We start from the raw sequence: 24,974 nt of genomic DNA, 5'->3' as shown, positions 1-24,974 counted from the left end.
GAAGAAGGGAGTCTGATGAAGGAGCGCCCATGCGTTTGAGTCGTGGTGCTGGAGAAGACTACTGAAAATACCAGGGGCTGCTCAAAGGACAACGCCATCTGCCTTGGAAGAAGTAGGGCCAGAGCGCTCCGCAGAGGGCAGGATGGTGAGACTTCATCTTGCATCCGTGGTCAGGAGAGGCCCGTCCCTGGAGAAGGACCTCATGCTCAGTAAAGTGAAGGGCAGCGAAGAAGAGGGAGGCCCTCGAGGAGATGGACGGGCATGGCGACTGCCATCATGGGCTCTGGGAGTGGGCCCATTGTGAGGATGGCGCCGGACTGGGCAGGGTTTTCTTCTGCCGTGCCTGGGGTCGCTATGGGTGGGAACCAGTTCTGTGACGCCTACCCACAACAGCATCAAAGTGGTTGAAATGACTCCGGTGGCTAACCAGAGGGTCTGCGATTCGGCTCGCCGGCTGCTGGGCTGAAGAGAGATGCGGCCATCTGCCTCCGTCAAGATCAGAGCCTCAGAGGCTCCGTGGGGAAGTTTGACGCTTTGCTGTCGGACGGCTCGGAGTGGGAGTCGACTCAACAATGTGGGTTTGGGTTTGTGTTAAACGAACCTAAACACCAATGCATGGACATAGTGGCGACACCCATGGGCTCAGGCATAGCAGCAATTGTGAAGACGACGCAGGACCAGGCAGTGTTCGGTTCTGTTGGGCACAGGGGGTCTCTAAGGGCTGGAACTGACTGGAAGGCACCTAACAACCACGACGAAGTTTGGTGAGGGACCCCTAGTGGTGGAGGGGGTTGCACTGGGAAGCCACCCGCCAAGTCAGCAGTCGGAACCTCTCAGCCACTTAGCAGGAGGGAGATGAGGACGTCTGCTCCCATAAAGATTTACAACCTCGGAAACCCACAGGGGACCAGCTCCACCCTGTCCCATAGGCTTCCTGTGAGTGGGTCTCACTAAGCGGCACTGAGTTTGGGGTTGGGGGTAGAGGCTGATGGTTTGAACCCATCAGAAGTTCTGCGGAAGCAAGTTCAAACCACCCGCACCCCCTAGCAAGACATGACCGTGGTTCCATCGTAGACTTTTTAGTTACGTTGCACCGTACACGAGTAGCCGGTGCGATGGGCATTTCTGATGATGCTCAAGAACTTGCATTGCAGGTGGCATAGGTACTGCACTATTATCTACCTGGTAGCAACACCGCTTGGTAGTCAAGAGAAATGAGGGGCCCCTGGGCGGGACTTCTGAATTCTCTTAGAACCTCAAGGGTGTCGTCTTGCTTGGATCCACCATCTGTGCTTATGGAAGCAGCAGTCAAGAGATCAAACGATGCTTTGCCTTAGGTAAATCTGCTGCATGAGAACTCTATTTAGAGTATTGAAAAGCCAGGGGTGTTACTTTGAGGTCTACGGTGCACCCGACACAAGACATGGTATGTTCAATGAGAATGTTTGACATTGAATTAAGAAGACCGAAGAAGAATTGCCACGTTTGAACTGTGGTGCTGGAGAAGAAGACTGAAAGTGCCATGGACTACTAAAAGGAGAAACCGATTTGCCTCAGAAGTACAGCCAGGAGGTTCCTTAGAAGAAAGATGGCGAGACTTCATCCTACCTACTTTGAACATGTTGTCAGGTGAGTTAGGCCGGGTTGACCAAAGCAACAAATTCACCCCAGTCCAGTCCAGATCAAGTCTGATATTAGCTCATAAGACCAATACGAAACTATAGCTCCCTCTTCAGACTCATGCAGCCACATGCAATGATGCCAAATGCAGGAAAATCCCAGGTCGGTGGGTAAAAAGTCTTGTAGACCCAGTGGCGGTGGAAGCATCTCAGCGTTGGCGACCATTTATCTCGGTCACCGTCCACTCAAGCTGCGACCTGATTGACAAGCTAAACGCAACCCACGTGTTCCTACAGAGCCATGTTGACCAAAAAGGATCTAACTATCTCATCAGGAGAGACCAGTCCCAGGAGAAAGACATTGTGCTTGGTAAAGTAGAGGGGGAGCGGAAAAGAGGGAAAGCCTCAATGAGATGGATTGAAACTCACTGGTGCAACAATGGGCTCAAGCAAAGGAACAATTGTGAAGATGGCACAAGACGGGGCAGGGTTTCCTTCCGTTGTGCATCAGGTCGCTATGGGTTGGAACTGATTCAGTGGCATGTAGTAACAACCATCAGAACCTCAAAAGACCAAAGGAGGTCAGGTGTTGCTCCCACAGATGGTAGATCAGGCACGCACTCAAACATGGTATAAGTACAAGGATTATTGGTGTTAGGTGCCTTCAAGTCGGTTCCAGCTCATAGTGGGACTGTGTCGTACATGGACACAGAATGAAACAATGACTGGTCCTGCGCCACCTTCACAATTGCGGCTGGTCTGGGCCCCGGTGTTGCAGCCACTGCGTCAGTCTATGTTGTTGAGGGTCTTCTTCTTGTTTTGTTGACCCTCTACTTTACCAAGCATGCTGTGCCTCTCCAGGCACTGTTCTCTCCCGATGTTCAAAGCACAGGAGACGGAGTCTCACCATCCTTGCTTCTAAGTAACAGTCTGGCTGTACGTCCAAGACAGATCTGCTTGTTCTTCAAGAAGTGCATAGTCTTCACCAACACCCTAATTCGAACAAATGGACGCTTCTTGGGTCTTCTTTCATCACTGTCCGGTGATCATAGGCACACGAGCTGATTGAAAATGTCATGGCTTGGATCAGGGACACCTTAGTCGTCAAAGTGACATCGTGGGTCTTTAACACATTCAAGAGGTCGTGCGCTGCAGATTTGCCTAATGCAATACTCCTTTGATGTAGTGACTGTTGCTTCCATGAGTATTGATTGTAGAGTCAAGTAAAATTCAATCCTTGGCAATTTCAGTCTTTCATCCGTTTTTCACGATGTTGCCTAATGACTGGCCCAGGTGTGAGGATTTGGGTTTCCTTGACCTTGGGTCCTGAGCCACACTGAAGGCTGCAATCCTGGATCTTCACCAGCAAGTGTTTCAAGTCCTCTTGCCTGTCATCAAGCCAGGTGTGTCACCTGCAATCTTTCAGGTTATTCATAAGCCTGCCTCCAATTCTCATGCTGAACTTTTCCTCATGTAGGCCCAGCTTCCTGGTTTATTTGCTCAACGCACAGATTAGAGATCCTGAGACATCTATAGGAGCCCGTGTGGAAAGGTTGCTGAAAGGATACAATAAATGCGGGTCAGTAATAGGTTGCAATGAAAGGATTTTGCCTGTGTTCCTCGTCACCCCTCCATAGCATTGTTTCTCCTTCTCTCTGGCTGTTTAATCCAGCCAATCCAGGGTAGGGGTGTGCTTTCCCCCTGCCTCCCTCCCTCCCTTCCAACCTCACTGGTCAACATATGCTGAAAGAAGTGATAAAGCGCTGGGGGGAGGGGAAAAAAAGAAGTGATAAAGCAATAATGCACATACATACTCCAAACACAAAGCTATCAGAAATGTTTCTAACAAACACCTCTCTGGCACCTGCTCTATGCTGAGGCCCGTTTGACATGCAGAGCAGGGGAACTGAACATTCAAAAGTCTCCATACCCATGAAGCTTATGTTCCAACAGGGCAGATTGTGTTAGGCTAGGCTGACTAGAGAAACAAATCCCAATGACACTCATATATGGGTAAAAAAGAGCTTTCTACCAAGAAGTAATTATGAATCAATAAGATACCCCAGCCTAATCCAACTGAAGTCCTTAAGTCTGATGCTAGTCCATAAGTCCCTCTCAGACTCACGCAGCCACATGCAATGATGCAGCAAGCAAGATGACCACAGGCCGGTGGGTGCAAAGTCTTGTGGATCCAATGGCGGCGGTCATATCAAGAGCTCTGGCACCAACTAGAGTCTGCCCGGAGGGAGGTGAAGGCAGAGGGTGGGGGTAAGTCCAGAAGACCCTTCTTATGAGAAGGCCATGCCCACAAGGAATCGCCATCAAGCTGTGACCTGATTGACAGGCTGAATGCCACCCCTACACTTTTAGATAGCTTCAGGTTGACCTACCATGGAGGAAACCAGCCAGGTGTAGGGGTCAGAAAAGCACCCAGCGGCAACTGACAACAACATTACCCAGACGGAGGGCTTTCAGCTCAGTGGATAGATCAGGACAGTTCTGGAAGCAGGTTGCCTGTGTTCCAATACTGCCCGTCTTTACCTGACCTTTAGCTCTCTGAATTTCTCTATGCTTAACTTGAGTGTCTAGCATGTGTGCAGTGTCCATGTTGTGAATGGGAGCTTTGAGAAGAGCAAAGTGGTGTGTTCAAAGCTCCTGGTCTGTGTTGAGCACACAGGGAGAGCAGCCGTCTGGACCAAGGTAACAGAATGTGCTCCTTCGGCTGAAAACCAAAACATTCCTCCAATATTTTTTCACCTTCACTATCCAGCCACCACTCACAAAACAAGTCCAAATTCTTTCCTCTCCTCTCACATCCCCCTCTCCCCTCCCCTCTCCTCTTTCTGTAAATGTGTCTGGACATTTTTTTCTCCAGGTCATGGTCCACCCATGCCTTGTTTTTGTCGTGCGGATATGGGCCAGCCAGAGAGTGAACACAGAGTGTGTTTTAGTGGAAGAAAAGAGACGAGTTGTTTAAGTGGATGCATGCAGGGAAATGATGATCAGAAATGAACCCCACACACTTAATTCACGGTACAATTTAAAAGCAAACACGACCACCCCCACCCCCCAAAGTAGAACACCTGAGACCTGCGTGGTAAAAATGGTTCTGGGCACGGCTGCCTACCGAAGGGCTGGAGGTTCGAATCCGTGCGGGAGGGAGTGCCTGGGAAGAAATTCCTGGAGATCTACTCCTGAAAATAAGCAGCTGTTGAAATCGCCGCAGCGAGCAGGGCGCCATGGATGAGACTGACTCCATGGGAACCGGGCTTAGCTGTGGGCTGGGTTAGCATGCGCTATGTGCTCGGGAGAAAAATGAATGGGGTACAGGGAAAGCTGGGGGGCGTGGAATTACAAGATGCGGGGCGGAAGGAGGGGCAAGGGGTGCTCCTGTTTAAAGAGAGGGATCCACCAGGCCTCTCTGAGAAGGTGACATTCTAGCAGAGGTCAGAAAGAGGTGCGGGAAGCTATCTGGATGAAGGGCGTGTTCAGCAGACGGAATGGCATGTGCAAAGGCCCTGAGTCAGGAGGGAGCAGCAAGGAAGCCAGAGATGTCAAAGAGAGCAAGAGAAGGAGGTGAAGCCAGGCATAGCAAGAGGTCATGTTCTTCCAGGCCCGGAAAGACTTCAGATTATATTGGAGTGGGGTGTTGGGTCGGGGGATGTACGGGGGAGCCAGTGACATGGGGGGAACCTTGAACAGAGGAGTGACAGGAGCTGAATTAGGTATCCACAGGAGCCCAGTGCTGAGTCTGGATGGAGGCTGGGGAAGGAGAGGAGGGAAGATTCCTAAGGAGGTTATTGAAATATGAAAATAAGACAAGAAGTATTATTATGAAATCCTTTCAGACAAACCCACCAAAACAGGGAGCTATTGTTTCTGGGCATATCCTCCATTCAGGTGCACACACTTCTGAAGGAAATGTTTCCATCTCTCTAGCACTACAAACAGAGAGCTCTGGGGGCCGAGCGGTTACATATTGGACTGCGATCCACAGGGTTGGCAGTTCGAAACCAGCTTCAGCTCCACAGGCAAAAGCCTGGACTTTCTACTCCCATAAAGAGTTACAGCATCAGAAGCCCACAGGGGGCACTGTGAGTCATCATGGACTCGATGGCAGGGAGTAACACTTCGAACAGATTGAGCATGGTGCAGGACCATGGGCAGTATTTCCTTCTGTTGTACATAAGGGACTGTGGGTCAGTACATAGGGGCGCTATGGGTCAGAACCGACTGGCGTGCACCTGACAACACTTCCCCCAAAGAAGTCTTTGCTCTTTGATTAACACCACGTCAAAACAGCCCATGTGAAAACGGCAGTTGGGGCCTCCTCCTCAGGGGACTCAAATCACACTCCTTGGAAATGTTTAGGGAACGATGAAGCGGCAGGAGCACTATGGCCATTACATCATCTCCTGTCAACTTGCAAAGGGGTGGAGTCTAGCCTGTCAATAAGGTCAGAGCTTGATGACCTCATTTGGAGGTGCTAAGGAGATAAACAGCTCACTGGAAGCCAGACACACACTCTCTGCTTCGTCTTCCTGCTGACAAGACCAGACCAGAACCCTGGATCCACGTGGAGACCCACGCGAATGCTAAGTTGCTTCCACCACCACTGATGCACAAGACTTTCCACGCACTGGCCCACGATCTTTCTGCATTCGGTGTCAGTGCATGTGTTGCGTGAGTCTGAAGAGCAGTTTATAGACTGGTATCAGACATATGAGCTAATGTCGGACTTATGGACTTGATCTGGACTTGGCTGGGTGTTCTCTTAATATATAACACAGCAGGGATGTGGCAGGGATGGGATGAGGTTTCCCAGCACAGTTCTCCTAGGTCAGCCATTGCTACCCTTAGTGTGTGAGCAGGTGTTGAGCGACAGAATAAATTCCTCTGCGCACAACTTTCCTGGCCTCTATCTCGCCCCTGAGGGACAGAGACGATGCTGCTATGCCCCTAAAGGATTAGGGTCCCCAAAACCCACCGGAAGCCACTGTTTGGATCCAAAACTGAAGCTCATTGCTGCCGCCGAGTCGAGTCTAGCTCACAGCCACCCTACAGGGCAGGGTCGGAATGCCCCTGTGGGTTTCTGAGACTAACTCGTGACGGGAGCAGAAAGCTTCCACTTTCTCCCACTGGTGGTTTCGAACAGCTGACCTTGTGGTTGACAACCCAACTTGTAACCCGCTAGGCCACCAGGACCTTATTTTATTTTATTTTTTAAATCATTTTATTGGGAGTTCTTACAGCTTTTTTTTTTACAGCTCTTATGACATTCCACACATCAATTGTTTCAAGCATATTTGTACATAGGTTGCCATCATCATTTTCAAAACGTTGTCTTTCTATTTGAGCCCTGGGTGTCAGGTCCTCATCCACACAGGCCCCACCACCACCCTGGTGACCCCTTGATAACTTATAAATGATTATTGTTTTCATGTCTTACACCCAACCACTGTCTTCCTTCACCCATGTTTCTGTTGTTCATCCCCACCTTTTAAATTTTTTAAGGTCCCCCTTCCCCCAAGGAGAAGACAGCGTCTGACTGAGAGAGCTCTGTCTGCGGCTGTGAACTAAAGTCAGAGGCCTGGTCAAGTCGTTCTGTTTGGGTTAAACCCGTGCAAGTTGGCCTGGGACTCCGGCAGGAATCCTTTTGGACTTCCAAGGGCAAAAGATGAGGCTGTCTGTCTCTAGATGGACTACAAATTGGACCGCTAATGCCCAGGTCACTCTGAGGGAGAAAGATGAGGCAGTCTGCTCCCAGGAAGGTTACCGCTTCAGAAACCCACGGGCGCTACTCCTCTGTCCTATAGTTCTGCCTGGTAGGGTCGCTGTGAGTCAGATGCGCCTTGATGACAGTGGGTTACCGAGCTCCTGAGGAGCCCTGGTGGTGCTGTGGGTTAAGCTCTGACCTGCCAACAACAAGATCCTTGGTTTAAACCCACCAGCTGCTCCAAGGGGAAAAGAGGAGGCTGCTGCTTCAGTCAGTATACAAAGGATTGCTAACTCACAGGTCAGCTGTTCAAACCCCCCCTTGCCACTCCCCTTTGTCCTCCCCCCCATCACTTTACAGCTTCAGAAACCCACCGGTTCTACTCCACCCTATCATTTTCTCCCTTATAGGGTCGCTGCGAATCAGCAGTGGCTTCATGCCTGGGAATGGTATTAAATTCCAAGAGGCCTTTGGAACCATGCCAGCAGCATAATGAGCACAGGTTTAGCTTTGATCTTCAAGATAGAATAGGTGAGTTCCAAAGGGCTCACCTTGGCTCCGATACCCCACACACACCCCTCTGCAGAATAAAACCATGCAGCTTCAACCCAGTGAAGTCCTTCTAGGCCCCCCTCTCCTCACGTCTAGAGCCAGTGCCCTGCCCCTCACTCCAGCCTCGATGAGCACTGTCTGCTCTGCCCAAGGTCAGGTGCACCATCCAGTCCATTCTGACCTGCACTGACCCTGTTGCTCAGGGTGGAACTGCCCCTGAGGGTTTCTGAGACTGTGACTCTACACCGGACCTGAACACCTCCTCTTTCTCCCCAGGGGCGACTGGCGGGTTCAAACTACCGACCTTGCGGTTAGTAGCATGACCCACTGTGCCGCTAGGGTTCCAGGACACCCCCCCGCAACAAATAAAAACACCAAATTCACTGCCATCGAGTCGATTCGGACCCATGGTGACCCTGTAGGACAGGTTAGAATAGGCCCAACACCTTAACTCTGTCAGGCAGTAGAAACCCGTTTTTCTCATGTGAAGAAGCTGGTGAGTTGAAAGACCTACCTTGGGGTCATTGCCCTGGGGCATCGTAAATGTAAATGTCGCTCTTAGTTCTAGGGGCTTGAGTGTGGGGGAAAAAAAACACCTGGAAAAGTATCTGGACCCTCTTTTCCCCACCATCGGCTTTCCAGGTACCGGGAGGAAGGCAGCGGGGTGACTCTAAACCCTGCTCGCTCAGCACACACGCGGAACTCCATCCAAACCAACCCTGGGCTGCTTGTGGGTCTGTTTCCTTGCTAACAAAACCAATCTGTTTCCTCTGCAGCTTGGAGCTGGGGAATTCAGCTCTCACAGCTAACTACCAAGTCAGCAGTTTGACTCGCCAGCCCGGGGACACTCTGGGGGAGCGATAAGACTGTCTGATACCCTACAGACTTACAGACATGAAACCCACAGGGGCAGTTGGACTCTCTGTCCTATAGAGTCATTAGGAGTCGATATCGACTTGAGGGCCAGTGAGCTTTGGGGATTTAGACGCAGCAACTACTTTGAATTTGGGGTTCCAATTTCCCAAGCCACGGGGTCTTCAATCGCCTCATGTGCGTAAGAGGATGTTGAATAAGGAAGGTTGAAGAAGTCATCCGTGCATTTGTACTGGGTGCTGGCAGAGACTACGGAAAGTGCTGTGGACTGCCGAAAGGACAAACAGCCTGTCTCTGAAGACATACAGCCAGAGTTCTCCTTAAGAGGCAAGGAAGGCAAGACTTTGTCTTACCTACTTTGGACATGTTGTCAGGAGAGAGACCAGGCCCTGGAGACCGACATCACATAGGAACAATTGCGAGGATGGCGTGCCACCCAGCAGTGAGCACGTAGCATCTGTTACAGTGCCACAGTGCGTTAAGCGCTGGGCCGCTGGCCTCAAAGTCTGCGGTTCAGACCCACCAGCTTCACCGAAGGAGAAAGATGAGGCTGTCAGCCCGTGGGCAGACGTACAGCCCCCCAAACCCACAGGACGGATCTCTGTCCTACAGGGTGAGAATGAGTTGATATTGCACAGAGTTCAAGAGCCTCTGTAACTCAGTCAGGTATGCTCGTGGACTGCAACGAGCAAGGTCAGCGGTTCAAACCCACCCGCTGGTCTGTGGGAGAAAAAAGAGGCCATTTGTGCCGCCTTGGAAGGAAACACTATGCAGGGGATTCCCTGCGAGTCGGAATCGCCTCTGTACCAGAGTCCGGGGGCCGGATTTTGTTTGGGGGCCTATTTTTAATAACCCCGGTTTTTAATAGCGGCGATCTCATGGCAGAAGTAGACAACCAGACCTTTGTGCCTAGGCACCTGGGGTTGAACTCAAAATCTCCAACACAGGTGATGAGCCCCTTACCTGTTAGGCAAGCCCAGAGACTACACAGTCATCAAGGAGTCCGGGGGAGTGGGAGGGGGAGTGGTAGGCAGGGGGGAGGGACCCAGAAACAAAGCGCAATGTGTGGACTCCGTGCATCGCATCGTATTCTGCCTCCTGAAGACCGCACAGGTGACAGCGCGGACCTGGCTCGCGGAGTGTTCTTGTTAGAGCGCCAGGGCCTTTGTGCTAAGGCACAGGTGCTGGACGGGCTCAAACCTGCAACCTTTCTGTGAACCGTACATTCTTTGTCTCCAGATTAGGGTATCTTCCAGGGGGAAGAGGAGGGCGCCGGCGCGGGCAGCAGCCCTGGACCCGGGCTGTTGGCCTGGGTAGGGCAAGGGCAGACCCTGGTCGGAAGGCGAGTAACAAGCCGGGGGTTCAAACCTCGGTCGCTCGCTGGCTCCGCTCAGTCATCACCACCCAGGAGCTTAGCTTCATTCCCGATGAGCTTCCTCCTCCTGGGTCAGTGCGAAGGCAGCCTCCCCCTTCCCCCCAGTCGCCAGACGAACCCCAAGGGGCGTAGAACACCCAACTTTTCAACCGTGACAGAGCGCATGTGACCTCACGTGCGCGCTGTCGTGTGCGACGGGCGTTCAGATGGGGACAGGGGGATGTCTCAGGCTCCCCGAAGCAGGCCCTGCCCCCCTCGTGTCCCCGGGCTGCCCCACCCCGGGCCGCGGTGGCGGCGGGGCGGTGCCAGGTGGAGGCTCAGGTATGCGGGGGCGGGGCAGCCGGGAAGGAGCAGGAGGAGGGGCGCGGAGGCCCAGACAGAACCCGGAGCGGAGCGAGGGTCGGACAGAGCCGGACGGGGCAGGTGCGCAGGGGACCCGCGGAGCCCGACTCAGGGTCTGAGGGAGGAGGGATTGGGGCCTGGACTCAAAGACCCAAGGGATGGGGGACTGACGGTCAGGAGTCCCCGGGTCCGTAGAAGGGGGGCGTGTGTGTGTGTGTGTGTGTATGTGTGTGTGTACTTTCAAGTCTAAAGGAGAGGGCTGGGGGGGGGGGTGTTGATCAGGACTCCTGAGGTGGGGGAAGGGGGTGGCTGGACCCCTGTCTAAAGAAGGAGGGAGCTAAGGGCCTGGACTCCTGGATCTTAGGGAGTAAGGGCTCCCCTCAACTAACTCTAGGGAGGAGGGCTGAGGGTCAGAACTCCTGGTCTGGGGGAGGAGGACTGGGGGTCAGGACTCCTGGTCTGAGGGAGGAGGACTGGGGGTCAGGACTCCTGGTCTGAGGAAGGAGGAGGGCTGGGGGTCTGGTCGCCTGGTCTGAGGGAGGAGGGCTGGGAGTCAGGACTCCTGGTCTGAGAGAGGAGGGCTGGGGGTCAGGACTCCTGGTCTGAGGGAGGAGGAGGACTGGGGTCAGGACTCCTGGTCTGAGGGAGGAGGGCTGGGGGTCAGGACTCCTGGTCTGAGGGAGGAGGTCTGGAGGTCAGGAAGGCTGGGGTCAGGACTCCTGGTCTGAGGGAGGAGGAGGACTGGGGTCAGGACTCCTGGTCTGAGGGAGGAGGAGGGCTGGGGGTCAAGACTCCTGGTCTGAGGGAGGAGGAGGGCTGGGGGTCAGGACACCTGGTCTGGGGGAGGAGGACTGGGGGTCAGGACTCCTGGTCTGAGGGAGGAGGACTGGGGGTCAGGACTCCTGGTCTGAGGAAGGAGGAGGAGGGCTGGGGGTCAGGACTCCTGGTCTGGGAGAGGAGGACTGGGGGGTCAGGACTCCTGGTCTGAGGGAGGAGGACTCGGGGGTCAGGACCCCTGGTCTGAGGGAGGAGGGGCTGGGAGTCAGGACCCCTGGTCTGAGGGAGGAGGAGGGCTGGGGTCAGGACTCCTGGTCTGAGGGAGGAGGGCTGGGGGTCAGGACTCCTGGTCTGAGGGAGGAGGAGGGCCTGGGGTCAGGTCTCCTGGTCTGAGGGAGGAGGGGCTGGGGGTCAGGACTCCTGGTCTGAGGGAGGAGGGGCTGGGGGTCAGGACTCCTGGTCTGAGTGAGGAGGGGCTGGGGGTCAGGACTCCTGGTCTGAGGGAGGAGGGCTGGGGGTCAGGACTCCTGGTCTGAGGGAGGAGGAGGGGTTTGGGGTCAGGACTCCTGGTCTGATGGAGGAGGGGCTGGGGGGTCAGGACTCCTGATCTGAGGGAGCAGTGAGGAGAAAGAACCCCAGGTCAGCATCCCCTCTCCTTGGTCCCCAGGTGGCCGCCGGAGCACCTCATCTCATCACCATGAGCACCCCTGTCGGGTAAGTGCTCCCACGTGCACACACTGACTCCCGCTGGCCCAGCTGGGCTCTCTCTCTAGAGGGGACGCAGGGCCCGGTCACTTCTGGGCTGGGACCATCAGCCACCTCCTTGGGCCCTGGGGAGGAATAGAAATGTGAGGCTTTTAGGGCATTGTGCCAGGCGTGCCAGGCGACAGGTGCTCCACCAGCAACTGCTAGTGCTTCCGGGGAGTTACCCTGTTCTTTAAAACCCACAAACTTCCAAGGGGCTCTGTGGGAGAGGTCAGCAGTTTAAGCCCCACCGCCGCTCCCTGGGAGAAAGATGAGGCTGTCTGCTCTCCTAAAGATTTGCAGCCTCTGTACCCCCCTTCGGGGACTCTAGGAGTTGGAATTTATCCAAAGGCAGGCAGTAGGTGCGTTTTTCCGATTCTGTGACGGGAGTGTATGTGTACAGAGCAAACTGTTTTTCCAGTCTACGGTTTGAGCACATTTTGTTTCACGACCTTGTTTATCCTCGGTGTAAGCACCCTCTCCCACTTCCTGCCTGCTTTCCCTGGTCCTCTCCTTCTCTGCTCTCCCTTCCGGCCTGTCCTTCCATGTTGGATGGTTGGTTGTTCCAGAGTGCTACCCTCTCTCGTGACTGTTTCTCTTATACATCCATAGTCCGTGGGGGTGAGTTCAGTGCTTTACCTGAAGGGTGATGAAGGGCCACCTCAGTTGTCTCGAGGGGTCCACTGGTCTCTCCCTGACCAGTGAGCCTGCTCTCTCTTGTGATTTTTTTTTTTAAGCAAAAGGGAAGAAATTTATTGGAGCCCATACAGTAAACCCTAGAGGGGCCCAGCATACCCTACTGTGTAGGCATGCCCAGCACAGGGTCACACCATTCACTGTACCCCCCATGTTCCAGAGGGACTCCCCTCGAGCCGAGTCCCAAAGCCCCAGGACTGGCTGGGGCTGGGGACAGTCTCTTGTGATTTTGAATGTTGTCCCACATTTGCCCTCCTCTCTTTCCTGGACCTTTCAACGCGATCCCTTTCAAAGCGGTTGGTCACGGTGACCAGGCACCATCTAGTGCTTCAGGTCTCTGTCTGAGGTTCCTGCGGCCCATTGGTCCTGTGGACCGATGTTTCTCTGAGTCTCTGATTTCCTTCCCTCCTCCTTGCTCCGCAGGGGAGATAGCGTGTCCATAAATATGAGCTGTCGCAATGGATGTGTGGATGGATTGTGATAACAGCTGCAAGAGCCCCCAATAAAATTATATATATAACCATCTCCTAGAAACCCAGGGGCTTCCCTCCTGACAATGAAGGGCTCGAATCTCCTGGAGCAAACCCAAAGCAGCATAAAGGGATGGGTGGAGACAGTTCCACAAGGGACCGTGAAGAAGCCCTGGTGGCATAGTGGTTATGTGTTGGGCTGCTAAGCTCAAGGTCTGCAGTTCAAAACCACCAGCTGCTCCGATGGAGGAAGATGGGGCTTTCTACTCCCATACAGAGGGACAGTCTCAGAAGGTTCAAGAGGGAAGGGGGTGGAAATGAGCTGATACCCAGGGCTCAGGTAGAAAGACAATGTTTTCCAAATGATGATGCAACCTATGTGCTTGACACAATGGACGGATGGATGGATGGATGGATGATGATAAGAACTGTAAGAACCTCCAATACAACTTTTAATAATAATAATAAATAAAAATTTTAATAATTGATTACATGAGAAGAGTGACAGTCTCAGAAACCCACAGGGGCAGTTCTGCCCTGCCCTGTGAGGTTATTTGTTTATTTGTTTGCTGTAGGGTAGGGATCAGGGGTAATCAAATTGTGGGAAGGCTTGACATAGTGCCCAGGATAAAGAATAGGGGGCTGACAGCTGAAGGAATTTCTCAGGCCCCCTCACCTCCACCTGAGCTCGGAGTTTCTGTTATTTTCTCCCGACAGAAGGACCTCATGATTGCTGGGGATACTCAACCTGCAGGGAGAAAGGGATGAGGAGGATTTGGCTGGGGCAAGCCTGGACCCCAAGGGTGGGAGGGGAGAAGGGAATTTGCCATCTGTGGTGCACACGAATGCGAATCTAATCATTTATTGAGAGACTACTGTATGCGAAACCCTTTGAAACCTCATAGTAGTTACTGAGAGTCAAACAACCTGGCCCACAGTTCAAGGGATGCTCACAACAGCCCAACCAGATGGGTGTTATGGGAAGAGCCTATTTACAGAGGGGGAGACTGAGGCAGGGAAGGTGAAGCCACCTGCCCCCCACCCGGCAGACAGGGGATTGGAATCCAGGTGGTCCCACAAGCCCACAGTCACCAGGACCACTGCCTGCCTTCCCTGTCTTCTCACAGTCCAGCTCTGGGCCTGCTCTCCCCCCCTGATGAGCCTTCTATGGCTCCCCTTTGCCCTCACAATACAGTCCTGGGACATTTGAAACCCCAGGTCTCAAGACCTCGCTCTCTCCTCTTGGCTTTCCCTAGACCTGAAGCTGCCCCCAAACCAAGCGCCAAGTCTATCTATGGTGAGTTCAGGGGCTGAGGGGACCCAGGCAGACAGAACCCAGGTCAGAGGGACTGGGGTCCTAGACCTGGATCTGAGGGAGGAGGGGCTGGGAGCCAACATTCCTGGTCTGAGGTAGGAGGGGCTGGGGGTCAGGACCCCTGGTCTGAAGGAGGAGGTGCTGGGGCCCTGGATTGCGGAGTTCACTGCCCCATACCCTACAGAGCAGAGGAAGCGTTACTCCACCGTGGTGATGGCTGACGTGTCCCAGTATCCGGTCAATGTGAGTCTGGGGTTCCTGTGGCCGAAGGGCAGGGAGTCTGGGCATTGGGGGTGGGGGGAGGTGCTGGGCCTGGGGAGCTGGGCAGATGAAAGAGTAGCAAAACCAAGAAGCAGAGGGGGCTTGGGAAGCTCAGTTGACTCAGTCTTGCAATAGGGCTTCCGGTGCCCTGCCTCAGCCCCACACCAGTTCCTCCTCTGAACCAGGGCCCCAGTAAGAATGGGGGGACAGTTCAGATGCTTCCTGAGTGAGCAGGGGGTTGGCACCCCACAGGAGCCAGGTGGACAGTATGGCAGTGCAGAGGAAACCCTCCCAGGTGCTGCTAGGTGCCCGGGAGTTGATTTCTAATCATGGGGCTCAGGTCATGCCTTAGACCTGCTCCCTACCGTGGCCTCGGTAGGACAGACACCAGGCTTTGTAAAGTGGAAGGTCAGAGAAAAAGAGGACAGCCCTCTCTGAGCAGGACTGACACCATGGCTACAACAGTGAGCTCCCACATGGCCATAATGGGAGTGTGAGGCCGGCCCAAGACGGGTCGATGTCTCCACTGTTGCACACAAGGTCGCTATGAATCAGAGCCAACTCAAGGCCCTCAGTCGTTTTCTGGGAGTGGAAGGCCAAGTCTTTCTTCTGCAGAGCTGCTTGGTGGGTTGCATCACCCGTTTATTACTTAGCTCCCAAACTCTCTCAATCATACCCTGCTTAGAGGGGACTAGATGTAAAACAGGAGTCTCAGAGGGGCAGTGTTCGAACAGGTAACACATTAGGCTTCTAACACAAAGCTTGCAAGTTCAAGTCCACCCACAGGCCCATGGAAGAAAGACCTGGAGATTTACACACACACACACACACACACACACACACCAAACAACAACAGCCATTGAAAACCCTGTGGAACACAGAGTCTGAACCCACTGCAGGCTGGTAGTAACTAGATTGAAATCAGACCCCTTCCCTGGCCCCAGAGCCCTGGGGCCCTCATAGTTATGCATGGGACTGCTAACTTCAAGGTCAGCAGTTCAAAACTCTGTGGGAGAAAGACAGGGCTTTCCACTCTCATGAACAGTGACAGTCTGGGAAAACCACTGGGGTGGTTCCCCCCTGTCCTGTAGGGTCAGTAGGGTCAGCATTGATTTTTTTTTTTTTTTTTTTTGCGTTTTCCCCTGTCTGCCAGGAAGGTGGACCCCAAGGAGAGAAACTGCAGTACCAGGCAGGAGGGTGGTATGGGGTGGAGCCCTCCAGCGGCAGGCTCGGGTCTCACAGCTCGCTCTGTGGTCTGTTTCAGCACCTGGTGACTTTCTGCCTGGGGGAAGAGGACGGTGTGCACACAGTGGAGGATGCTTCCCGGAAGCTGGCCGTCATGGACAGCCAGGGCCGCGTGTGGGCCCAGGAGATGTTGCTGCGAGTGTCGCCAGACCATGTCACATTGCTTGACCCCCTCTCCAAGGTGCTGGGGGGCGGGTCTGGTGTCTGCGGGAGGAGGGAGGACACAGCTGACCAGACTGGGGACCTGAGGGTGCATCTTCACCCCCTTCATTCCTGTTCAGTACGCCCACCACCCCTCCCTCCTTTCTGAGCCTTCCAAGCCCCATCTATAAAATGGGGGTAATTGTTGTCGTTGTTGTTGTTTTTAATCATTTTATTAGGGGCTCATACAACTCTTATCACAATCCATACATACATCTATTGTGTCGAGCACATTTGTACATTTGTTGTCCAAAACATGTGCTTTCGATTTGAACCCCTGGTATCAGCTCCTCTTTTTCCCCCCTCCCTCCCCCTGGCCATGAAGTGTTGGAATTGGCCTCAGTCTAGCCCCGCCCCACCCCCCACCCCACCCCACAGGAGGAGCTAGAGTCCTATGCGCTGGGCGCCATCCTGCGCTGCGATGCGGTGACGCCCCCGGGCCGGAGCCGTTCACAGCTGCTGCTAGTATGTCAGGAACCTGAGCGCTCTCAGCCGGATGTGCACTTCTTCCAGAGCCTGCGCCTTGGGGTGAGCTGGTGCCTGGGGGCGGGGTCAGGAGAAGGAGGCGGGGTGTACAGTGTGGGGCGTGGTCTAGGGAGGTGGGGCCTGAGTGAAAGGCTTGGTCGGAGCAAGGAGGGTTGTGGTGGTCCTGGGAGAAAGGCAGGGCCAAGTGAGGGGGGTCGGGGCCTGATAAAAAGTGTGGTCGTGTAAGAGGAAGGGATGTGGCCTGAGAAAAAGGCGGGGTTCAGGCACTAGAACGGTGTGGTAGGAGAAAATGCATCCCTGGGGATGGAAGGGCGTGGCATGGTGGAGGGTGTGGTCAGGGGTCTGGCACAGTTGAGTTTTTGGGAGAAAGAGGGTGGCGGGGCGCGTGGAGGGGCGTGTCCTGACGGCATGATTGGCAGGCGGAGCTGATCCGAGAGGACATCCAGGGGGCGTTGCACAACTACCGCTCGGGCCGCGGGGAGCGCAGGGCTGCGGCGCTCAGGTACCTGGCTGGGGGGGAGGGGCGGGGGCGCGCGGAGGAGGGGCGATGGGTGGAGGAACGGAGAGGATGGCTTCTGTTCCCAGACCTCCATCTCCGTCCTCATTTGCGAAATGGACTGACTTGTAGCTCCAGGACCCCATCCTTCCTAGTAATGGTCCTCAGTTTGCCCTTCCTCCACTCGGTTTCCCTTTAGAGCGGTGCCCACCCCCGAATTCACAACCACTAAGCCCTATTTGACCCCTTCGAGTCACAGTGCCCTGCATTTCTGCGACTCTGGACCTCCTCAGGAGACAGGAGCCCTGGTTGCGCTGTGGGTTAAGCATTGGACCGCTAACCACAAGGTCAGGAGTTCAAAACCACCAGCCGCTTCGTGGGAGAAAGACAAGGTTTCCCACTTGCATGAAGAGTCACGGTCCCACAGGGGCATTTCCACCCTGGCCTGAAGGGGTGTCTGTGAGTCCGCATGACTAGGTGGTAGTGATTTTGGCTTAGTCCTATTATTGTTATTCCTGGGAAGAAGTCCTGGTGGTGAGGCGATAGACTCCTGACCTTAAGGTCCATGATTCAAACCCACTAATCTACAGAAGAAAGAGAAGCTTTCTACATGGGTAAAGAGTTAGTCTCAGAAACCTACAGGTGCACTTTTACCCTGCTCTATCGGTTGGCTATGCATTGGAATTGACCCATGCTAGTGTTTTGAAGAGTCAGAATGAGGAGCCCTGGTGGTTGGGGGTTAGGCATTGGTCTGGTAAACCCAAGGTCAGCAGTTTGAATCCCACCTCGCTCCGGGACAGTTGTACTGTGAGTCATAGGGTCGCTGTGAGTCAGGGTGGCTCCGTGGCAGTGAGTTTGGTTCTTTCTGTTCGAGTCGTTGGAACCGACCCCGTGGCGCTGGGTGTTTTGTTTTCGTGGACCCCCTCGGTCCGCCCAGCCACCGTTTCCCCTTCTTGCCCCGCAGAGCCACGCAGGAGGAGCTGCAGCGCCGACCTTCCCTGGCGGCCGAAACCCCGCCCCTGCAGCGCCGCCCCTCCGTCCGCGCAGTGATCAGCTCGGGGGAGCCGGGCGCAGGCCCGGGACGACCCCCGGCGGAGTCCATCCCCGAGGTGGAAGAGGCGCGGGCGACCCTGAGCAGCGCTGGCCCTGTCTCCCCGGACTTAGGGCCCCGGGGGCCTGACATGGCCAGTCTGCAGGCGGAGCGGGATGTGGTGAGCGAGCCAGCCCGGGCCCTGGGTACCGCGATCTAGAGGTAGCGGGGTCAGATACCTAGAGGTAGGGCCTGGGCGTCGGTGTAGCACTAGAGGTCTGGAGGCGGGGCTAGGGCGTGGGCAGTGTCAGCTGTCTGGAGGCGGGGCTAGAGCATGGGGCAAGGTCAGCCTTCTAGACGTGGATCTAGGGGCCAGATTAGCAGCAGCTGTCCAGGAGCAGGGCTAGGGCCTGGGGCGGGGCCAGGCGACTAGAGGAGGGGCCAGGACGTGACCAGACGTGTGAAGGCTGGGCTAGAGCATGGGGGCGGGGCCTGTGGTCTAGAGGCGGGGCTAGGGGGAGATCGGCTGTTTGGGTTCACACCAGAAGTGGTATCAGTCTGAACTGCTGCAGCTAATCAGACCTGGAGGCCCTGCTGAGGATTGATGGGGCTCTAGGCAGGGCTGAGGTCGGTGGCAGGGAGAGGCTTGGTCTAAGACGCAGACTTCTGGGAGGGTGATGGCGGATGGAAATCTGGGGAGGGCCAGGTATCTGCGGTAGGCGGGGGGGGCCGGGGAGCGTCTTTCCCGAGGGCTTCTGCAGAAGTGAGAATGTGTGGCTGAGGAACACCCCCACACACCCCTTTGTCCGTCCCCCAGGATATCCTGAACCATGTGTTTGATGACGTGGAGAGCTTCGTGTCCAGGCTGCAGAAGTCGGCAGAGGCCACCCGTGTCCTGGAACACCGAGAGCGAGGCCGCAGGACCCGACGCCGGGCGGCTGGGGGTGAGGGCACCCCAGAGTGCGGCTCTGAATACACCTCTCCCACCCGCCCCCCAATTCCCTCTCTCTCTCTCTCTCTCTCTCTCTCTCTCTCTCTGGGGTCTCCCTTCGCACCGCCTGCCAGGTCGGGCTCTCCTGTTTCTTTCGCTCTGACCCTCTGTCTCTTCTTCCCTCACCCACCGACAGAGGGCCTGCTGACACTTAGGGCCAAGCCGCCCTTGGAGGCGGAGTACAGAGACGTGCTCCAAAAGATCAAGTACGCCTTCAGTCTGCTGGTGAGGGCCCGTCCACGCCGGGTGCTGGGGCGGAGACTGGACGGCCGGAAGGAGGTCCACGTCCAGTGAAGCTGACCTGTCCTCACACCCCCTCTTCCTCTGCCCCGCAGGCCCGGCTGCGTACCAACATAGCCGACCCCTCCTCCCCAGAGTTGCTGCACTTCCTATTCGGACCCCTGCAGATGGTGAGGCCCAGCCTGCTGGTCCTCCGTCTCCACCTGCAGCAGGAGGGATGGGGGTTAGACTGCAAGGATGCCTGACCGCGTTCCAACTGATGCTCTCGTTGCAGATCGTGGACACTTCAGGCGGCCCCGAGTTTGCAAGCGGGGTGCGGCGGCCGCACTTGACATCGGAGGCGGTGGCGCTGCTGCGGGACACCGTTAACCCGCGTGAAAGCGCGCTCTGGACCTCGCTCGGGGACTGGTGGACCCGGCCGGGGTGAGGGGGGGGGGGCTAAGGGAAGGGACTTGGTGGTCGGTGGGGCAGCCTAAGTGGGGAGGCTGGGGCATCCCATTTGGACAGAAGAGGTGAGACTTGAAAGGGTGTGGCCAATGAAATTGAGGAGGGACGGGACCAAGGGCAAAGGCCTGGATGTGATTGGAGAAAAGGTCTAATGCTAAGATGCGATTGGGCTGCTGATTGAAAGTTGGGGGGAAGAAAAATGAGGCTGTCTGGACCCTCAAAATCTGAGCCTTTGAGACCCTCTGGGGCAAATCTACATTGTCTTGTGAGCCAGAATGGCTTTAGATGCAGTAGATTTAGGATTGGGAGGTTTGGAGAGGGGGCGGAGCCCGCGCACTGGGCAGCCCATGGGGCGGGGCTTAGGGAAAGGGGGCGTGTTTTGCGTAACTAGGCAGCTTGTTTGGAATCTGATGAGTTTTTAAAGCTGGGATGGGATTTGGCGACCAGGGTCGGTGTTTGAAGGGTTGGCTGGAAAAAAACTGTGTGTAGTTAATGGTGGGGAGCAGCCCTTGGGGGTACCGTGGTTATGCCTTGGGCTGTTCACTGCAAGGTCAGCCGTTCGAAATCACAAATGAACTCAGAAGCCACCCCTGTCTCCTGGCCACAGGGTGGAGCTACCCCCGGTTGAGGGAACCCCGTACACCCCTGAGTTTTACAGCGGCTGGGAGCCCCCGGCCACCGACCCGCAGGGCCGCGCCTGGGAGGACCCGGTGGAAAAACAGCTCCAGCATGAGCGGATGCGGCGGCAGGTGAGGCTGCGGGGAAGGCGGGTGGGGGGGGCGGTATCTAGAGGGCAACCACGGGCCAGGGCCATCGGGGTGCAGGCCAGCTTCTCTGACCTACTGCTCTCTTCCCTCCTTTAGCAAAGCGCGCCCCAGGTCGCTGTCAATGGGTGAGTGTCCAGTCAGGTGGGGCAGGTGGGGGATTGGGATGGAGGGTGGCCTGTGGGAGGCGGAGCACTTGGTCCTGACCCCGCCCCCTTTGCTTTGGTTTCTTCCTCTCCCCCTCCCCCTCAAACCTCATCCATTCTTTCTTCTCAGGTGGGTGAGGTGGTGATCAGGCTGGGGTTGGGGGGTAGGGAAAGGGAGAGAAGCAGGGGGAGGGAAGGGGGAGGGCCCCTTAATGCTAGGTCAGAGGGAGGAGGGAGGGCGTTGCAGGTCCACAGCCAATGGTTGACGGAGGCAGAGACTGGGAGGGGTCCCTGAGTGGGTGACATCTGAAGTGGGATCCCAGGTCCTCCAAGGGCTGGTAGTAGAGATGGGCGGGTTGGGAGTTGCAGACTCCCGGGTATGGGTATTTGAGGGTAGAGGCTGGGGGGTTGGCGTCTGGGGGTTGAAGATTTGGAGTCTGGGGCTGGGGACTAGGAGGAAGCCGACTTGGGACTTGAGGGGCTGAGAGGATGCTCCTGGTGTTAAGCTGTGGAGGCAGCTGTGGGTTTTCCCCAGAGAGATAAGGGCCGGAGGAAGCTGGAGGCAGGGAAAGCTTGAGACACCTGAGCTTTTGGGATCTTCGGGGAAGAAGCAAGGGAGAGGCCAGGAGGGCAGGCCTGTGGACAGGTAGAAGACATACTGGAGAGATGCCTCGTGGGCAGAGAAGACCCCAGAATTTCCACAACGGAAGAAAAGAAGGGGGGTCTGGATGGGGGCCCCGGCAGATAAGACCCAACAGAACGACAGCTACTGGCCCCACACAGGGGGTGCCGTGGCCCTGAAGACCCCCCCTCTCCCCTACACAGGTAAGCCTGAGTATTTCTTTCTTAGGGGGGTGGGGGCCGGGGGTCAAAGGGAGCATGTCCAAGAAACTGGCCCCCACATCCCCCTATATCTGTCTTGTATGTCTGCCAGACACCTGTCACTCATCATTCACCTGCTCTGAGCTCAGGGTCTTTGCAGGGAAAGTGGGAATGACAGTCCTTCCTGGGTTGTCAGGCTCCTGGTCCAGTCCAGCTGAACCATTTAGGCAGGGACTCTGGGGCCAGCCATGGCCCACCCCTGCTTCATGACCTGGACCCATTCGTTCGTTCTCCCCACCCCCCACCCCATCCACACCCACTGCCCGTCTGTGCACCAGACTTCCAACATTGTCAGAGGGCTTCAATACCTTGTGCTACTTTCACAGAATTACCACAAAGGGGGTGGCTTTCACAAACAGAAATGTGTTCTTTGACAGTTTAGGAGGCTAGAAGCAGGTGTGCAGGGAGCCATCTGTAAGTAGTTAATGCACTTAGCTGCTTAGGGGTAAGGTCGAAGTTCTAATCCACCCAGAGGTCCCTTGAAAGAAAGGCCTCGGAGACCTATTTCCAAGCAGTGGGTACTATTCTACCCAGAGACACACATGGGGTCACCAAGGGTGAAATCCGCTCCATGAGAACTGGTTGCTTGGGGGGGGGGGGGAAGAGTTTTCTTGTGATTTGAGTGGAAGTAGACCAAGCAGGTGACTGTCTGTTCGACAATTTGAGCACACGCTGTTTTGTGACATTTGTACCCACGATGACACAGAATTTTACCCATTTTACCCTGGTCTCCTTTCCTCCACCTTTTCATCGGAGCCTGCTTGCTCCGCCTTCTCTCTGGGCCAGTGGCAAAGCTACCTGTTGGAGCTTGGCTGGTCGATGGGTCAAAGCTGCACCCCTCGCTGGAGCGGGTATTGTTTGCCTTACAGTCCTGAGTGGCACAGTGAGCTAAGTACGCGTTGGACATAAGGCCGGTAGTTCAAATCCACCAGCCGCTCCTCGGGAGTAAGATGAGGCTTACTGCTCCCATAGCGAGTCTTCAGAAACCCACAGGAAAAGTTCTACACTGCCCTCTAGAGATGCAGTGAGTAGAAATTGACTAGATAGCCGTGAGCTTTTGGTTTTGTGGTGTGGCTGAGAGGCAAGCCACTGGGCTCAGCTCTAGACCTAAAGTACAAGGATGAAAGTCAGGGTCACCTGGTATTAAGTTTTGGCTCCAGCCGCAGCCGCCCCTGAGCCGACTGCCTCCTGATCCCCGCTCTCCTCAGTCACCAGGACTCTGCGTTGGAGGCGGAGCCCCAACTGGAGCCAGCACCGGCGGTGGGGAAATGGGTCCTGTGTAATTACGACTTCCAGGCCCGAAACAGCAGCGAGCTGTCTGTCAAGCATCTGGACGTGCTGGAGGTCAGGGGCGTGGCGGGCCGAGGGGCAGGGTAGATGGGGGTGAAAGCCCCAAAGTCAGGTTCTGAGCCTTCCCCCTCCCCCCAGGTCCTGGATAACAAACGCAAGTGGTGGAAGGTCCGGGACCCGCAGGGGCAGGAGGGATATGTGCCTTTTAATATCCTAACCCCTCATCCAGGACCCCCAGCGGGCCAAAGCCCTACCTGCAGCCTGGTGAGCCGAGACTGCGCGGTTTGGGGGGAGAGGCGGTTGGGGGCCAGAACTCGGTGTCAAGGATCCTGGCAAGGAGGTTCCTGGGCACTAGTCTCATTCTTAACCCGCTCCCCTCTAGAACAGCACGTCCCCCGAGCCTGTGGCTCCGGTTCGGTCCCACTGGGACAGCTGCGACAGTCTCAACCTGGACCCCTGTGAGAAGGGTGAGTGGTGGGGCAGCCCAGGGAAACCGAGACCCAGAAAGAGCACGTGGGTGGGTCCCGGGATCACGCCTAGGGAGGTGGAGGCCCCTAGCCCCGGCCCTGAGCTCCCTCCCTCCTGGCTTTCTGCCTGCAGAGAAATTCTGCCAGATGCTCAGCATCAATGAAGAGCTTCAGGTGCGCCTGGCGCAGGGCCGCTCAGGTCCCGGCCGCGCCTCCACCGCGGGACCCCGCGCCCAGGAGCTGCAGCTCAGCCCGCACTCGGACGCCTCGGAGGTCCGGGCTTGGCTACAGGCCAAAGGCTTTAATTCTGGGTGAGTAGCACCAGCGGCCCGCTCATTGGCTCTGAAGCGCGAGCGTTGCCAGCTGAGCATTCTGATTGGCCCCAAAGTAGGCGGGGCACAGGACCTGCTGTAACAGGCCGTGATTGACGTATTTTCTCAAGTTTCCATTGGAACCTCCGGAAAGCCCCTCCTCCAACCGGAAGCAGGATGCTTTACGATTGGAGGATGGGGGAACCGGCTTTCAGACACCTCTCCTCCTTCAGCATCACCCCGCCCCTGCGTGTTAGGGTGCTGCTGATTGAACTAATGGCTAAGTGGGAGTGATTGGAGCTGGGATTGGCTAGCAGCTGACCGTGACCCTTACCCCTCACCTCATTAGCACGGTGAACGCACTGGGCGTGCTGACGGGCGCGCAGCTCTTCTCGCTGCAGAAAGAGGAGTTCCGGGCCGTGAGTCCCGAGGAGGGGGCACGCGTGTACAGCCAGGTCACAGTGCAGCGTGCGCTGCTAGAGGTGAGCCCGAGCTTGCTTGCCCGCCTCCCCGGGGCTGCTCTAGGGTGGGGCGGGAGATTTAGGTCCGGGTGGGGGGGGCGCGGGGAAAGGGGTTCTGATGCCTGCCTCCGCCCTCCACCAGGACTCGCAGAAAGTGTCAGAGCTGGAGGCGGTGATGGAGAAGCAAAAGAAGAAGGTGGAGGGTGTGACGGAAGTAGAGGTCATCTGACGCTCTACAAAAAGTTTCGGAACCTCCCCCTCAAACCCAGGGCATGAGTGGATCAGTCCTTGCTGGGGTCCTGCTCCAGTGAGTGGACTGCCTGGCACGGTAGGGGGCGGGGCGCACTTGCCCATTAGAGGGTACGCTCAGGGGCCCAGTGGGGTGTAATATACCACTACTGCCCAGCCTATAAACAGCCTACTCGTGGTCGCCGTGTCAACTGCTTTGTCCCCTTTACCCAGCTACTTGGGGCCCAGCGACCTGGTGCCTCCTGCGGTCACAGCCTCTGCCTGGGACAGAGGGAGGTTTTGAGTTCTGTTTCCATCGCTGCCTTCAATCCTGGATCCTGCCCCCCCCCCGCCCCCCCCCCCAAAATGCCCTGCTTAAGAGAGCCTGGTCAGCTTTGAGGTGCTAAATTCCAAGTCTGTGGTCCATGCTCATCAGCCCTCCACAAGAAGGTGAGGCTTCCTTCTGTGAGGGCACTCAGTTCCTCCGACTAGAAGCCTGCCCTAACATTAGAGGCCCAGACCGGTCTTCTTCCCTCCTCTGCTACCCAC

General features: G+C 55.9%; 1 protein-coding gene across 1 annotated transcript; it reads left to right on the top strand.

Moving 5' to 3' along the window:
- The first annotated feature begins 11,951 nt into the window (after window positions 1-11,951).
- Window positions 11,952-24,694, top strand: EPS8L1 (EPS8 signaling adaptor L1). The gene is made up of 19 exons (XM_075537820.1): window positions 11,952-11,968; window positions 14,421-14,461; window positions 14,664-14,722; window positions 16,005-16,166; window positions 16,565-16,714; window positions 17,092-17,174; window positions 18,133-18,379; window positions 19,016-19,142; window positions 19,326-19,414; window positions 19,525-19,599; window positions 19,704-19,852; window positions 20,484-20,625; window positions 20,740-20,768; window positions 22,877-23,012; window positions 23,097-23,222; window positions 23,341-23,425; window positions 23,559-23,736; window positions 24,086-24,218; window positions 24,340-24,694. Exons 1-19 carry the CDS (start codon window positions 11,952-11,954, stop codon window positions 24,424-24,426), a joined length of 2,115 nt encoding a protein of 704 aa, XP_075393935.1. The 3' UTR covers window positions 24,427-24,694.
- Window positions 24,695-24,974: the final 280 nt, after the last annotated feature.

The sequence above is a fragment of the Tenrec ecaudatus genome, chromosome 18 (genome assembly GCF_050624435.1).
Source record: "Tenrec ecaudatus isolate mTenEca1 chromosome 18, mTenEca1.hap1, whole genome shotgun sequence".
Classification (NCBI taxonomy): Eukaryota; Metazoa; Chordata; class Mammalia; order Afrosoricida; family Tenrecidae; genus Tenrec; species Tenrec ecaudatus.
Note: the sequence above shows the minus strand (reverse complement) of the source record. Positions and strands in the feature narration are given on the sequence as shown.

Excerpts from the sequence above, each read along its gene's own strand:
- EPS8L1 (XM_075537820.1), top strand. Across the intron at positions 18,380-19,015 it reads TGCAGGCGGAGCGGGATGTG|GATATCCTGAACCATGTGTT; the intron begins GTGAGCGAGCCA and ends TCCGTCCCCCAG. Across the intron at positions 19,600-19,703 it reads TATTCGGACCCCTGCAGATG|ATCGTGGACACTTCAGGCGG; the intron begins GTGAGGCCCAGC and ends CTCTCGTTGCAG.